Raw genomic sequence first — 16,640 nt, 5'->3', positions numbered from 1 at the left:
CCGGTCCCCTAGGGGAACCAACTGCTGTCAGTTTGAGCATGGACCTATGTAGGTCCATGGTTTGAGCTACCCAGTATAATGCAATGTAAGACAATGATGGTTATAATCATTCGCTTTAATGAATCTATACACCGTCTGCTACTTTAAAACAGGAACATATCCTCATGTTATCACACGTGACATGCTGAATGATAAATGATCCCCATTTTACAGTCACACCCACGAAACCGACTACAGGGCCCCGTCTCACAAAGAGTTACAACTGATCCGATCAACCTTAATTCTATGGAAATCCACCAATTTCAAAATTTTTCTTTAGGAAATTTTCACTCTGTCCTTTGAAAACAAAGAGAAGCATATGAATCGTCAAGCAAACAGTGAATGTATGAATATACATCAAAATATTTCGAACTAACAAAATTTTGTTGACGTTGCTGGCTTTCCACAGTTGTGATTGATTGGATCAACCGTAACTTTTTGTAAGACAGGGATCTGACCGATATCAAATCAATCACGTTATTTTGAATGACATATCGGCAATCGGTTAGAGTCGGTTTCGTGTGTGGCTGCAGCCTTGTATGTGTATATCAAACATGACATTATCGAGAGTGGTAACATCTTATGTTGTGCTTTGTAATCATAGTGGCAGTTACTTCCTTCAAAACATAATAGTATCTATCCCATGTGTACACAAGATATCCGGTGACATAGATAAATATTACACCAATCTCCGGATTGCTTTCGTACTCCACCCATCTTCTGACCATGCATTTTTAATATAATATACGTACAGCAGACAGAATTTCATAAATCTACTGAATGGTTACATGTCCATGCAGGACTTTCCAAGTTAGGTCTTGATTGACTTGGTTCAACAACAAATTGGTGATATTTAGCTACATTATACGCATAATTTTTCTTTATGAATTGTGATAACAATTCCTGCTACATGTCCACTGATAGGCGCAATGAGACAAGTAATGTTTGAGGCTGAGTTCGGATTCATGATGATGCATTATTAGTTCATTTAATAACTTAAGCGAACGAAGCAAACGAGTCAATTATTACACAATTTCAATATTCTGTCATTACGTTGAAAAAACCCAGTGTGTCTATTGCAATGGTGCTCAAATTATAATCACGTAATACAACATTGACAGGTCTGGCGATTTGCAGTCCTGACGATTCGATTTCCCGCCCTATCGATGGAATTTCATCAGGTTTATCATTATACCATACAATGAGCCTACCATTAAAATTCTTTAAAGATATATTAATGATCATCCTTCATAATATACACCAGCACAACCATACTGATACAGCAATAAACGTTACTATTCATTTTTAATAAGTTTGTGCGTTAATGATCTCCTCTCATTGCATAAAGACAATTAATTCCATTTCGATGCGTTATCATAACATCATTAATCATTTTGACGACATCGTAATTTAGCTATACGACTCTCACATTATCGCGTTTATAAAGACACTCCTCCCCCTGCAAATATAACCTAAATGCATACATACAGGCCTATATTCATTGCCCAACGAAAATGGTCGGGGTAGAAAATAATCTACAAGTTGATAATGGCGGAGCGTAAGTACTTGCAAGCTAGTCTGCAGGCACAGACCTGATTGAAACTTTGACCAACAAGTGTGTCTCCACGCAAAGACTAGCACATACAAAACTTGCTGTGAGGGGGGACCTCAGTACACAAGGCATGAGTAGGCTGCAATTCAGACCCTTTACGCGAGTGAAGGGCTTGCACAGCAGACTACTTGCAAGCAGGGGTGGTGCCACAGGGAGCACTAATATCCCCTATGATCTTTCAAATAAGTAATACGAAAAAATAAGGACAAATAAAAGAGTTAGAATGATCAAATGTGACCGAGGTATTACGAATAAAATAGCATCACCTTTTTCTGTTTATGTCGAATTTACCTATCATAACACGCTGGCATAGACATAACATCATAAATTAATGCTTTCCTTCATAATTTTAAAGAGACGATCACCCTTCAAAGGACAGTACCAAATCTGCCGTGACATGCTGTACGAAGTTACATGACAGAAAAACAAATCTTTTATAAAAATGCTTAATGCATATATGTTTTGAAATATAATCTGTACATCGTTTTTTACATATATACATTCGATTACAAAATTGTCTTTAATTCTTCCTTTAAGGTTAACTTCTGCTTGTCACAATCATATTTGTTCTGTAAATATTTCATCGAGTCCAGAATCTTCCGTTGACGTGCTTTCTGCATAGCCACAAGACGTCTGTTTCGTTTTTCCGTACGTGGCTATCCGCGCATGTTGATCGTAGGCTTCTTCTGAGTCGTTCACATCCATTGATTGTGCGGAGTTGAGTTTGCGGCTGATATTCTTTGAATCAATACGGGTAATGTGTTCAAATTGACACGGAAGTGATATTGTTTCTTTCCTCGGTAGGATGACCTTTACCGATTTAGATTTCTTCTTTTTCTTTTTCTTATCGGCATCGGCTGCACTTTCACGATCCATCGCACATTTTTCCTGCAACCAAGACTCAGCGGTGCGTAAGAGATCCGCGGCCGCGTTTTGATCGTCAAAACTCAATCCGGCGATCCGTCTCGAATCCGAAGAAAGTGTGATGGTATGGAACTTGTCACCAGGTGCTTTGTACATGGTTTTCAAACCAAGGTCCTCTTTCCATTTGACAAAACCAGTGCCTTTCTCAGCGATGCACAGTTGCAGCCTGGGAGTGCGTCTAAGTGCGCCTGTATCGAAGATCAACGTTGGAAAGCCAGTAGTCTGTAGCTCCCAGCCACCAAGATTCGCCATTTCTTCCAAAGAAGCAAAGTACAAGTTGCAAAGGGCGGGGCACACATAGACCTTGCTTTTGAGACTGCAGAAGAACAGTTCAATCTGTCGGATATCTTCTCGGGTCACCGTTGGTGGCGCTGCATGCCCTCCAAATCGATTATCTAACTGCGTCGACATAATGAATGTTTACTCCAAAACACTGAAGAAGAAGAAAATACCCCCAACTTCAATCAAGAAGGCTAATATATGATTTCAAAACCAGAAAATATTTATCTCAAGTACTTGGTAATTAAAGTCCTTGTTCAAAGCAGGAATTTCCTCTTCGAGGTTCAGTAACCAGCTTGGTCAACGATAGAAATGCTCGCTGCTAGGCGAAAGTGAACTTCCTTAATGACCAGCTCTTGAAGTCTAACGCCGGTCATAAATCACTGCTACAACGTATGATGGTGGTAATTGATACCTCATATACCAGTACAGGGAGAAAGTGTTCCATTAATAGTGTAATGAGACGTTCAACGCCAAGTTTCCGGGGTCAGGGTTAAAGCAAAATAACCGTTTCAATTTTGAACTCCCTGGATATGGGTGATGCCGATGTCTGAGTATACCCGGTAGCACAGATTGTTGCAATTAGCTGGCCCAGTCTTGTCTGACAGGATATCGTCTGTTTAGAATTGTCTTTTCAAAAGTAGGTTGACCTTGGTGCTTGACTTCACCAGCGTGAACAGAGCATTATGACGTCACAGCGGTAGATAGTATTATTATCATCCCGGGGTGGAGCTGTGAAAAGTAAACGAGAGAAACACAAAGATATGGGTTATTAGACTTTATGGGGTGACAAACACGTTTTGGAGACCAATCGACCGAGAAATCGGGGCATGGTGATTTGGTGTCGGTAAACAAAAGTAAGCAAATAGTATAGATTTTTTTTTATCAAGGAAGTGATTTTCTGATGTTTCTTTCCAATTTATACAATCGTTAACAATGAAATACTTCTATAGCCCTATTATTCTCTATTCTTTGGTGTCCAAAAATCAGAAAGGAATTTGGTGTATTTGTCTGGTTCGCGAAAAGGACACATCTATTTCGACATTAAATTAACATAAACCTAGTTTGATTTCACTCATTAAGCAATATAGACCTACTCATTGTTTGTGTGTGAGTGGATGTGCGTGCATAATTATAGTTGGTGAAGAGGTGTGGAATGGAAGAGCCAAAAGTAGGAAAGGGTCTGAACATGCATAACACAATGACTAGGATGGTAATATCAATGTTTTTGTACACGCTTTTTTTGAGGGGGGGGGGGGGGGGCGGCGGCCGATACCCAATCACGGGTTCCGCCCTTGTGTGTGTGTGTGAGGGGGGGGGGGGGGGGTCTGAAGCAAAAATGACACTGCTCCCGCAATGTCCCTAACCCCGCAATTTCAAAATTTGCAAAGGAAAATGGTCGTGTTATTGCCGGCATGCCGTTATGAAATAAAGAGCAGAACATATCAGTTGACAGAGAGTGCATTTTCATTTATTGCAAATTGAGGATGAATTTCAATTCCTGCTGGCTCCGAATGTTATAACAGGGTTCTAAAAATATACACCTGGAGAAATACCAGAGGTCAGATCCAGGGATTCTTTTGATATGGACGGAATTTTATGAATGTCTGCGAGCAAAATAACCATTCAATATTTCTACTTTATGGATATTCTCAGCAGTCCAAAGATATTAATGTCAGATAAGGAGGCATCGATGACAGTACCCCATGTATTAGACAATATTGATTTGGTAACAGAAGCCAATACACCAGGGGCCCGTTGCATAAAACTTTTTACCTGAGAAAACTCAGGTTGTTTTTACCAGAGTTTTTGCTCTATGTTAAAGTCAATGGCAGAAATAAGACTAAGTAAGACTAACCTTAGTTTTCAGTTTTCACCAGAGTTTTCTCAGGTAAAAAGTTTTATGCAACAGGCCCAGGGGGTGTTTCACAACGATTTAAGTATGACTTAAGTCGCACTTAAATGCCGACGCGTATATGATATGCAACGCGCGATCTTATCGATAGATACGCATTAGTGCGCGTCCTCATGACACGATCTGACCAATGCGGTCAAGCCTTTCATACCGTACGCAACTCGGTATTTAAGTGCGACTTAAATCTTTGTGAAACACCCCCAGGTATCATGGCCCTTGTACAATAGCAGAAAGATTAAAACTCAATTCCAGTTTTAATACGACATCTAAAAATAATTTCTTGATTATAAACTTGGATGTTGCATGTAGCCATGATAATGTTGATGGCTAATATATTTAACCAAGAAGCGGAATAACAGAGGTATACTTTTGCCAAATGATTTTCTTTCATTGTACATCCACTATATTCGTCATGGTTGTGTAAAAGCAATGAGAGTTATATTTTGCCAGAACGCTGTATTATGAGATCACATCGAGGGGTGGGGTCCATTTTGCCTAGCGTGGGGTTGGGGAAAACTTTTATCGAGCTCATGTAAGAAACAAGATGATATTCTTGAAAATAATGAGTGTATGATCTTGAACACCTCTAAGGCGAACCATTATAACGTGTTTTTCGTGTTGTAAGCTGGATATGCGCTTTAAGAAAATATTGTGGAGCACGGGGATGTTCCCTTTTGCGCTGTCAATCTTCCTCTCTTAACGAGCTCATTAACCAGAGAAGGCATGTCACAGTGACGAAGCTAGCGATGAAATACATGGGAAAGAAGGTTTGACGGGGATAGTGGCGGACCCAGGTTTGTTGAAGTGTGGAAGGGGGGGGGGGGGGAGCAAGAAAAAAAAACTAAACACCCCAAACGGGGGATGGGGGTAAAAGATCACCGCCCATAGATGCAATTGCTATTAATAGAGGCCTATGACAACCCCCCCCCCAAAAAAAAAAAATGAATAGGAAAGTGGTCTATAGATGGGTGGGGGTGGGGTAGTGTTGGACACAAGCCCCCTCGGTCCTCTGGATTCGTCCTGTACACGGAAATGGTGGACCCCCACCGGTATTGGACCTGTTGAGAGTGAAGTTGGTTGTTGCTATAGCTTATAGGACCGTGTGCTATTGGTCTTTTTCGGATACGATTTTATTTGAAAGAGGAGATATAAATGCGTTTTTGAGCTGTAGCTACAGTGCAGTGCAGAATGGGGGGGTGGGGGGTCGACAGACAGAAATCTGACTGACGTCACACGATGTTATGCGGACACTAGGCCTTGAAAAGCGACATGACATGCAATGGAGACCCCTCATCGGTTAGTGAGGGGGTAAATCAAAGTTCATTACCGCCGAATGAAGAGAGTGCACCCAGCGGCGATGCTTCATGGGGCAAAGGGCAGCTGCCCCTCTAAATTTTTAGTGTGATGGAAGGGGGGGGTGACAAATAAAATGGGGGAGGAGTGAGTGAAAATAGATCAAGGTTTCTTTTGTTGTTTGAAAAACAAATTGATTACATATTTGGACAGATAGCCCTTCCCCGGTTCCCACTCCACACCCGTCGACAAAATATAATATCTTGCAAGTTGCCACCCCTGACACTAATTATCAATAGCTCTGAAAACATCCCTGAAAATTATCTTCAAATTAAAAAACTCAGAATGTATTAAATTTGGACGTAGAACAATTTTACACGATTATGTTCAAACGACGACTAAAGATAATGCTTTAATTTGCAAGTTTTATGTACACTGTAAAAACTGTGGTGTTAAAACTGACACAAATTGGTGTTAATAGAGGACCACACCCTGAGGTGTTACACCCTAGAGATTGAACATAACACCAAAGAGTGTAAATGTATCATAGGTGTTCTAATAACACCTATAGGTGTAAAATTAACACCACCAATTTAACACCGGTGTAAAATAACTGGTGTGGTCCTCTATGTACACGGTTAACACCACAGTTTTTGCTGTGTAGGCCTACAATAGGGCGCACTACAATGAAAGTACAAGTTGGGGTTAACTTAAAATAAAAGATGATCGTACATGTTACTTGTGAGAACATGGAGAAGAATTAGAATGATTTATGACAGCATCAAAATGACAACTTTATACAGCCTCATTACTTTGCTAGATTTTTTCCATGTACTTTGTATGATTGCTTTCATTGTGGAGTACCATTGAAAAAGTATTTCAAGGCGGACGCCCCTTTACTTTTGTCCAAAATATCAATTTTACAGTTCATTGTCATGATTAATTTTCGACGTGTTCGAGGATATAGGCCTACTTTGCACTTTCGTTCTAACCATTGGATGCAGAGTTCTGTGTATGTTATTTTGGAATCGATTTAAGAAGGCAGAATGTGAATTGCTTCATCTTTTATTACAAGATACTAGAATTTGAAAATAGATTGATCGTAATACTCGAAGATCATGAAGGTTTGATGTTAAGTGAACTGAGAAACTCTCTATAGAGAAACGTGGTAGGGTTATTTTCCTTGTAAAATTATGCAATAGTTGACAATAAATTTGCAGGCAGTATCCAAATACATAGATTATGCCATGTATGGCACATGGAGGAATTTAGATTATGCCATGTATGGCACATGGAGGAATAAAGTACTTAACTAAAAACGAAAAACAACGAATAATTGGGAGATAGATGATAGATAGATGAAAAGAAAGAAAGATAGATATAATGATAGGTAGGTAGGTAGAGAATTGGGAGGGAGATAGTTAGATAGATGGAAAGATAGATGGATGGAGAGATAGTTAGATAGCTTAGATGGTGAAATAGATAGAAAGATAGATAGATTGATAGGTAGGTAGATAATTGGGAGAGAGATAGATAGTTAGATAGATGGGGAGATAGATAGAAAGATAGATATAGATAGAAGGAAAGATAGATAGATTGATAGGTAGGTAGGTAGATAATTGGGAGGGAGATAGATAGATGGAAAGATAGATGGGTGGGTGGATAGATAGTTAGCTAGAGAGAGAGGGAGAGAGATAGATTGATAGGTACATACGATGGATTGATGGATGGATAGATAGATATAGACAGATAGATAGAAAGATAGGTAGAATGATAGATGAATATATAGATAGAAAGATAGATATAAAGATATATGGATAGATAAATAGATGGTTGGATAGATAGATAGCTATCTATCCATCTATTATAGATAGATAGATAGATAGATAGATAGACCGAATATGTTTAGGGGTCGAGATGAGTCGGATCCTGTCGTCCGTTTGATAATTCAGGGTAACTTCTAATTTAAGACTCGTAATCATCAGGATGATGATAGACCATCAGCTGTCATGTCAGTATCGTATATGAGTTAAATATAATTATGTTACGCCGATTGGATGTCATTCCATTAATCATATACCATGATTCACGGTGCACCTCTTTCATACTATACATGCTATATGATCATGGCTACTACTATGACTAGGCCCATAGCCCATGATACCTAACCGTTTGACTTGAATATTACGTCCGTATATCTAGGCCTATATGTTTTTATTGTTTTTATATGCATCAATCCATCCAAAGTGCGTGACAGATCCGTTTATGTTAGACAATGTGTTAAAATAGGTTGTTAAATTATGTCCAAAACGCCCTCATAATCAGCTCGGTCGCCTTACTCCCTCGCTTGAACATTTTAAGAACAGAACGTAAGCCTAGTGCACCCTATCCCCGTATACATGGTATATAGATGTCATGGATATATAGTAAAATAATCCTGCCTACCCTCCAGCCATGGGTTGGAATGATTGGAATATCGTCTGCTCGTATTACCTGTCTAATGGGAGATGTTACGCTGATGTCTCATTTCCCGCCTAATTATTTGCCCAGTCTTTCCCTCGACTTATTCTCCTCGTCGACCGTCTGTGCATGCAGTCTGTCGTCTGTTGGTTATGTCGTCTGCTAGGGAGATGCGATTGTCAGTACGTTGGTTTCCAGTCGCCTGGAAATGTCAAGCAGAAGTCAAGAAGACAATGTAATGTGATGATCACTGTGTCATGTATGTACATGTATATGGCGAACAGATGAAGTTTTACGAAGTAAGAATGCCCTATAAAATTGTACTTGATTTGCGTTGCTTTGTATTATGTTTTGAATGGAAATGAAATAAAATAACTGAATTGAATTGAGGGGATGAGAAGACGTATACACTGCAATAACTCCGGTGTTGATTTAACACCAGCCCGGAATCTATATACTGTATGTGCATACCAGAGAAATATTGAAACAGCACCAGTTTAGAATCAAACCGATGCTGTTTTAATACTGATTGGTGTTGTATAAACACCTACTAGTATCTGGTGTTAGACTAATACCGAAACCGGTGTTGTTTAACACTTCTCTGGTACGTGTGGACATATATAGATTCCGGGCTGGTGTTAAACCAACACTGGAGTTTTTGCAGTGTTAGGCCTATCTATTAAGGAGAGCTTTCATCATCACCATTATCAATTCAATGTGTCTTTGGATCTGCCTTAACCGTCCGAAGCGTCGCCGAGGGTACAGTTGTCAGTAGGTCCATGGTTGTCACAACTGTTATAGGCCTAATCACGAAATGGGCAAGAGTGTACTGATGCCCCAGCAAAATTGTATGAATTGGTAACACCTGGTTCTAGACTTGGGTTGCTTGACCAACTCCCACAAATCAAGAAATGAATGATACAAAACAATGCAATTGCAGCTTATACAAGATACCTTTGACAATTAGATAGCTTTTTCATAAAACAGGTCTATGACAGTATAGTGTGGATTCTTGTAACTCGATAAAATTCGTCACATATTGATCGCTCATTAATGATCATATTTCCCTTACGCGTTATGTAATAGTAATAAACTGTCACGTGTATACTCTATAACCATAACCTCAGTCATTAACTTTGATTACCATTATGTTATTCCATCTTTCCAATGGCTTTTGAGTTCGATATTGTGTATAGCTATTTTACACACCTTGTTCGTTGCCCTTTCTTTCGGGATAAAAAAAAAATCTAAAATAAGCCCTCATGGAGGGGGAGGGGTGGATGACCGATTGATTGTGCCCTCCCTCGCCCCGACAATGTCATTAATTGTTGGATTTTGCAGGTTGGAGCAACTACATTTTTATTATGATATTCGATTTTTTTTAAAAATTGTATTGATGTGTTGAATAAATTCAAGAAATAACAACTTGAAAAAAATGCCCTTGCTGCACCAAACTGTGAAAAGCCTGCCTATTGACACGAGAAGCTCCCCATGGCTAAATATATTTTATTGAATTAAAAGCATATCACTTCAATCATGCCAGTTGAGAAAATGTTTTGTTAGACTTACAGTGATTGGTTAACATTGGTTTGACTTAAAAACATCTGAGCTAGAAGGTCACACTTGTCACCTGTGTCTGTGATGTTACAAAAAATGAAGTGTAGAAAACTTGCGTTCCAAAATAATTATTTAGTGCTTCAAAAATTGAAATATAAAGTGACCGGAAACACCATCTTAATTTCATCCCATACACTTATGTGTACTATTTAGGTGTCTATAAGACGCCTATTTACAAAATCGGGGTTTGCCTTGTAGTTTTAGCTTTTCATTCTCAATAATGGTTGTTTTCAGTGTTTATTAGTTCTAATACATGCACTTGTACACATGTTTCATCTTGGTTTGAGAATTTTTTAAATCAGCTGCTCACAAAATTAAACAATACCTTTAAGCAAAAAAGATATATAACTCACTAAGCTGAATAGTCCTATGTTAAAAGCTTTCTAAATATGCTATTCAAATTTAGTTCATTTTGTTCATTGACAATGATTTTAACATCAATGCGATCAACGGATAATTCAAACATGTCACATTGAGCATGTAGAATGTTCAAATGTTTATGCCATCTTTAACTGAGAGAAATCGTGTGGTTTCATATGATAGGAAATGTGACTATTAATTACCAATTAAAGGCCCCTTAAGAACAGCTGATATGACAATACACCTGACAGTGGTTACGATAAACACGATGGGTGATCAAATACTAAAAAAGATAAATTGAGATAACTTCCCAAAAGGGCATTATGATTGATAGTATAGAAGGTTCAACCCAAGAGGATATACAATTGCTCCTGTGACATAGAGGGTTAGAGTTAGAATTGTAATAGAATTTTTGGTTCAGACTTCAGAATAATGTAAAGACAATATGAATAAGATTTATTTAATTATGGAGGTTGGATTTTATGTTTGGCTTAACGCGCAGATTTTTACATCGGAGCAATTGTCGCCGGAGTAAATGTCACGGAACCGCAGCAAGAACTTAATATACAGAAACAATAATGTATTTAGAGCGTTGATGTAGACCGATAGGAGATTCAATGGGGAGGGGGGGGGGGGGCACGAATAAATAATAATATAGGATTTGTATAGCGCACACGTATCCACTTTGCTCGGTGCTCAAGGCGCTCATATAATTACCCGGCTAAGCTATAGTGTACCGATTCTGGTGCGCACAGCTTTTGGAGGAATTACTTCTTGGGGGTACCCAGTTACCTCACCTGGGTTGAGTTCAGCACAGTGTGTATAAATTTCTTGCTGAAGGAAAACACGCCATGGCTAGGATTCGATCCCGCGACCCTCTGTTTGAAAGGCGAGAGTCAGAACCACTAGACCACGACCGGAAGGTAACATGACCATGTTCTCGATTGAATTAGACCTGTAGGTATTAAAGCTCCGAAGGGATTAAAACTGTCATAGGCATGCGAGGCCTTTACATCTTTAAAGGAGATTGTTCAAAATAAATATAACATTTATTTACAATCGAAACAGTGCAAACGAATGTTATCAGCCTTCGCAAACATAATGTTGTGTTTGCACTGAATCGAAAATCAGATTGTCATCATGGTTAGTTTAGTGTAAATCTATTTTTTTTTCATTTTCTTATTTCTTTTTCAAGACTTCGTTTGATCAGATTTGCACGAATGTTGACCTTCATTATTACACCAACAATGCGAACACCAATGGAGGCTAAGACGTATCATGTACGCATGTTAAGTAATTTCCTGCCAGTATAAAGGATTCGTCATCTAGGATTTTTTTTCTACTTTTCTTTAACATGTTTTAGGAATGTCGTCATGCTCTAAAAGTTGCACAGTATTAAAAGTTTGCTTGAACGCATTACAAGGTGATGTTATAAACTGTTGACCTCCATATTCATCGATATTTAAATGCAAACAAAACTGTATGTAGGAACAATAGGTTGATCAATGGGGGGGGGGGGCGCGATTCATAAAACTTTGTTTGATAACAAATTTGCAATAACAGTTCAAACCTACTGAAATCATTTGATTTGATTAGCTGATAATAAACTTGTTATAGGAATTGTGCATTTGTTATTATATCAAGTCTTTATGAAACACGATATGCGATGCAGCCATGTCATATGAATTGTGGGAAAGAATTTGGAAGCTGCAGATTGTAGTTTGATCGGTTGAAAGTGAAATGGAGAATGATAGAAGATAACGAACAAGTGGGAGGGAGAGGGAGGGGGGGGGGGGTAGGGGGAGATTTAGAGCGAAACGAATAACACATAACGTATTACATGAATCTAAAAACGCATTAAGCTGTGCTTCACTATACAACCTCTGATAAAAAAAACTCTTTATGAAGGCTGTTCTATTGAATTTATATTTATTGTAATTCTATTCTACATTGTAAAAACTGGGGTGGTAAAACCGACACCAGTTGATGTCTTCACCCTGAGGTTTTAAAATAACACCCTGGAGATTGAACATAACACCAAAGAGTGTTACACTGTAAAAATGAAGTGCTAATTTAGCACTTACAGTGCTTGCATAGTGACTGCACTACAAGTGCTGATTTTCTAGATTAAATTTGAACTAGAAGATCAACACTCGTAGTGCAGTCACTAAAAAGCACCATAAGTGCTTTATTAGCACTTAATTTTTTTTACATTGTAAGGTTGTAATAACACCTATAGATGTTGAATTAACACTGTAAATCTAACACTTTTGTACAATGACTGGTGTGGTCCTCTATGTACACCGGTTGACACCACGGTTTTTGCTGTGTATTTGATAGTGGGGTTTGTATTTGATTGAAAATAAATGAAATTAAATGAATTGAGGGGGAGGGGGGATTGGGGACATGAATGGAGAAGAGAGGAGAAATGAACAGAAAAGAAGAGGGGGGGGGGGGGGGCGTGAATAGATCATCCCTTAGTCATACCAGTATACCTGATACAATTGCAAATCCCTAATCCTTGAATGTGTTGTTCTTTGAAATCTTACTACCTGATCTTTTAAAATATGATTCCTGACTTCCAACTCCCTGTATTACTCCTTCGGTTTCCGCTGACTCATATCTGTATGTCGAATTAATATTCAACAGGGGATGTCAAAAATCATACCTCCCTTCCCGAAACCGAATATTAGCTGGAAACCCCTAGCAATCCATCACTGACAAGCCAATGGTGTAATCCTACACGTCTCGCCTTGGACGGAGTGGACTAATCTTAGCCGACTAAATACTCATCCAACAGATGATGCGGAAGATCATCGTTTATTACATTGGATACAACCATGATTGATAGGTGAAAATGTCGGCTAGGTTCAGCTATTCCATGCGATGTCACGCTTACGGTGGTCACATGACTGCAACAGTTGCGGTTTTGTTTTGAAGGGGGGGGGGTATGGAGGTTGGGTCTCCATCACCCCCCCGCATCACCCAAGTTATTAACAAGTGTTTTTTCTTGTGTTTTCAATCATACCAATGAAAGTTTTAAAAGGTCTATATTGTTGCTATTCTGAGGATGTCAACCTCAACCTGAGAGGATTACTCATTGAATCAGTGGCGTATCTTGGGGGGCAATGGGGGCGCGTGCCTCGGGTGCCAGATTCAAGGGGCGCAAAAGCAGCAAAATTGAGGAGGCTGCCCAGGCAGGAAAATGAGTAAAATACCCGCCCCCAAAAAATAATAGGAAGAGAAGACACCCATATACGTCGCGAATTGGAAAAGACATTTCAACGTTTCAACCTCGGCGTCAGAAGAGCGGTGTAATTTCTAGCGTTTTTCCTGGTATCAGATTTAGCCGTCATAAATTCAGAACTTTATAAGACTCTGGCCTTGTTTTTCCTGAGTTGATGAGCCTCTCGTTCTGTTGACACCCTACCCCCTTCCCATTTTACGAAATCCAGTGGTCCACGCAAAATTTGACAGGTTTTGATTAGAATGTCGAGTGTTTGGTTTCATCAAGTATTTTTTTTTTATTTATTTTAAAAAACAAATTATATCCACTGTTTGTTTCATTTTCTAATGCGATAGCTAACTCGGGTCCTCTTTATTTTCAAGGAAACCTACTACTGGTAGGCATACAGTGGTCCGCGATCATAGTTCAGCTTTGCATGAAAATTTCTTCAATAACGAAATCATACTATTCTCTGTATAAATCACTTCCTTATTTCACATTTTAAAGGTGGCCACCATTCTATCTTTTAAACAAAATAATGATTAAAAATTGACACCTACAGTCCCTGAGGCCATTCTTTTCAAAAGAAAAAAGAGAACTTTATACCTATAAAATTTATGTGAAAATCTATCTAAGTACAAAAGAGTAATGATTTGCTTTATTTATATTATGACGTCACATGCGAGTGGCATGAAAGAAAGTTTAGAAATATTTTCTTGCCAAGTCAATATAATAACAGGATCATAAATTATTTTCATAATGTGTAAAGACGTTAAAGAAATAAATTATTCAGAAATAATGGAGAAACCCCCACATAATGTATATGGAACGTTATAATAATCTATTAGATGATCTTGTGTGAGAGCTGTTCGCACGTGACGTCACGTAACATTAAAAAATATTCATAACTTATTTTTTGTCTATCATCAATATTCTCTCAAAAAATTCTGCTCTACCAAGTCTATTAACTTAAAAGACAAGTCCACCCCAACAAAAACTTGATTTGAATAAAAAGAGAAAAATTCAACAAGCATAACACTGAAAATTTCATCAAAATCGGATGTAAAATAAGAAAGTTATGACATCTTAAAATGTCGCTTATTTTCAAAAAAATAATTAAATGAACTAGCCAGTTACATCCAAATGAGAGAGTTGATGACATCACTCACTCACTATTTCTTTTGTATTTTATTATATGAAATATTTTATTTTCTCGTCATTGTCAGCATGTGAAATGAAGTTTCATACCTCCCTGAACACGTGGAATTCCATTATTTCAACATTTTGTGCTTCAGGCAAGGATGTCCTAATCACCTAATTCGTAAAAATTGACATATTGTATAATTCAAACAATAAAAAACAAAAGAAATAGTGAGTGACATCATCGACTCTCTCATTTGGATTTAATCATGTTAATTGGCTCGTTCATATAACTATTTTGTTGAAAATAAGCGAAACTTTGAAGTGTCATATAAACTTTCCTATTTTATATCCGATTTTTATGAAATTTTCAGCATTGCGCTTGTCTGATTTTTCTCTATTGATTCAAATCAACATTTTTCTGAGGTGGACTTGACCTTTAATTAACTTTAAGTTAGCTATATTGCTTCTCAATGGTAACAATATCACGATCACAAGAAAATCGCTTTTTTTACGCTGTATTCCTTAGAAATCCAGATTTGATTGTAATAAGTTTTCGATTCGTTTGTCTACAGCATGTATAATCATAGCCCAACTGCTTAGGCGTAGAGGGAATAGTCGGCTGTAACAATACCATAACTTTTGATTTAGGCCTATATGTTACATGTAGGCACATACATTTTGTATTATTCATTTCAGTGAACTGTAATGATCAGTGCCCAAATTGCCCTATTACAAAAACTACTTTCTAAACAAATGTCAAGCAAATAAAAAAGTCGACACAGACTCTAGATAAAGTTAGGCAATAATCTGAAATAATTTTGAGATATCAAGTCTTAGATGATATATGTAAAATATTTACCTTATCGCGACGTTGTCCTCTCTTCCTCAAAGAAATTCTATACAAGTTTTCACTTTTTCAGCAATATCCATACGATATCTCCTGGTAGCTATCCGTTTCTATTTCCTGATATCCTTATTATCCGCTTCAGGATCCACACTGATCAAAGTCAAACAGGGCAGGGGATATTTAGTACTATTACCCGCTGAACTTGGGCTTCGGACAGCAATATTAATATGCGCGTGCTACACACGCGATAATCGAGTTACATCTGGTACTAGCAGACGACCTTCTCAATACCAAACTCGCCTGGTATTATTTTTCGCACGCTCGCACAGGTTCAATATAGTGTATGATGACTTCGCCTATTTTTGTGGTGAGGATTCCCCTAAATGCGCATGCGTCGTGATGAATAGTTACGTGCTATTGTTTGCGGACGGTGATTGGTTGATGAGTCATCCAGGGGGTGTCACATCTATTATGTGGTTACAAGTATTAGTGAAGTCCTAGTATTTATATAAACAATACTTTTTCAAATAGCATAACACTGCGGAATTCATGAAGTATGTGTTATAAAAAAGGATCTTGTATGATCATGGGGATATTAGGTTGATGCAACATAGTTATTACATTACTACCAATGAATACGGTAAATTGCCGATTAGTCTATTACTACTACTACTACTACTACTACTACTACGACTACTACTACTACTACTACTACTACTACTACTTACTACTACTACTACTACCACTACCACTACTACTACTACTACTACTACTACTACTACTATACTACTACTACTACTACTCTACTACTACTACTGGTTTCCTGGGGGTATATCTATTAACATTTGATTAATCTTAATAAATATCACATACATATATTCAATATCATTTTCATTCTTTATTTCAAAATTTGTATAATTCCCCA

The 16,640-nt window shown here is 38.0% G+C and overlaps 1 protein-coding gene across 2 annotated transcripts; it reads right to left on the bottom strand.

The window, feature by feature from the left end:
- Positions 1-1,007: 1,007 nt before the first annotated feature.
- LOC121405836 lies at positions 1,008-16,065 on the bottom strand. Of its 2 annotated transcripts, XM_041596804.1 has the most exons (3): positions 15,728-16,065; positions 8,556-8,724; positions 1,008-3,586 (listed from the first exon to the last, which is right to left on the bottom strand). In XM_041596804.1, exon 3 carries the CDS (start codon positions 2,984-2,986, stop codon positions 2,210-2,212), a length of 777 nt encoding a protein of 258 aa, XP_041452738.1. In that variant the 5' UTR covers positions 2,987-3,586; positions 8,556-8,724; positions 15,728-16,065; the 3' UTR covers positions 1,008-2,209. The 2 variants fall into 2 exon arrangements, with proteins under 2 accessions (XP_041452738.1, XP_041452737.1); XM_041596803.1 differs by lacking the exon at positions 8,556-8,724 and having other exon boundaries at positions 15,728-16,064.
- Positions 16,066-16,640: the final 575 nt, after the last annotated feature.

The sequence above is a fragment of the Lytechinus variegatus genome, chromosome 19, assembly GCF_018143015.1.
Source record: "Lytechinus variegatus isolate NC3 chromosome 19, Lvar_3.0, whole genome shotgun sequence".
NCBI lineage: Eukaryota > Metazoa > Echinodermata > Echinoidea > Temnopleuroida > Toxopneustidae > Lytechinus > Lytechinus variegatus.
The sequence above is the reverse complement of the archived record's forward strand: the minus strand, read 5'-3'. Positions and strand labels throughout refer to the sequence as shown.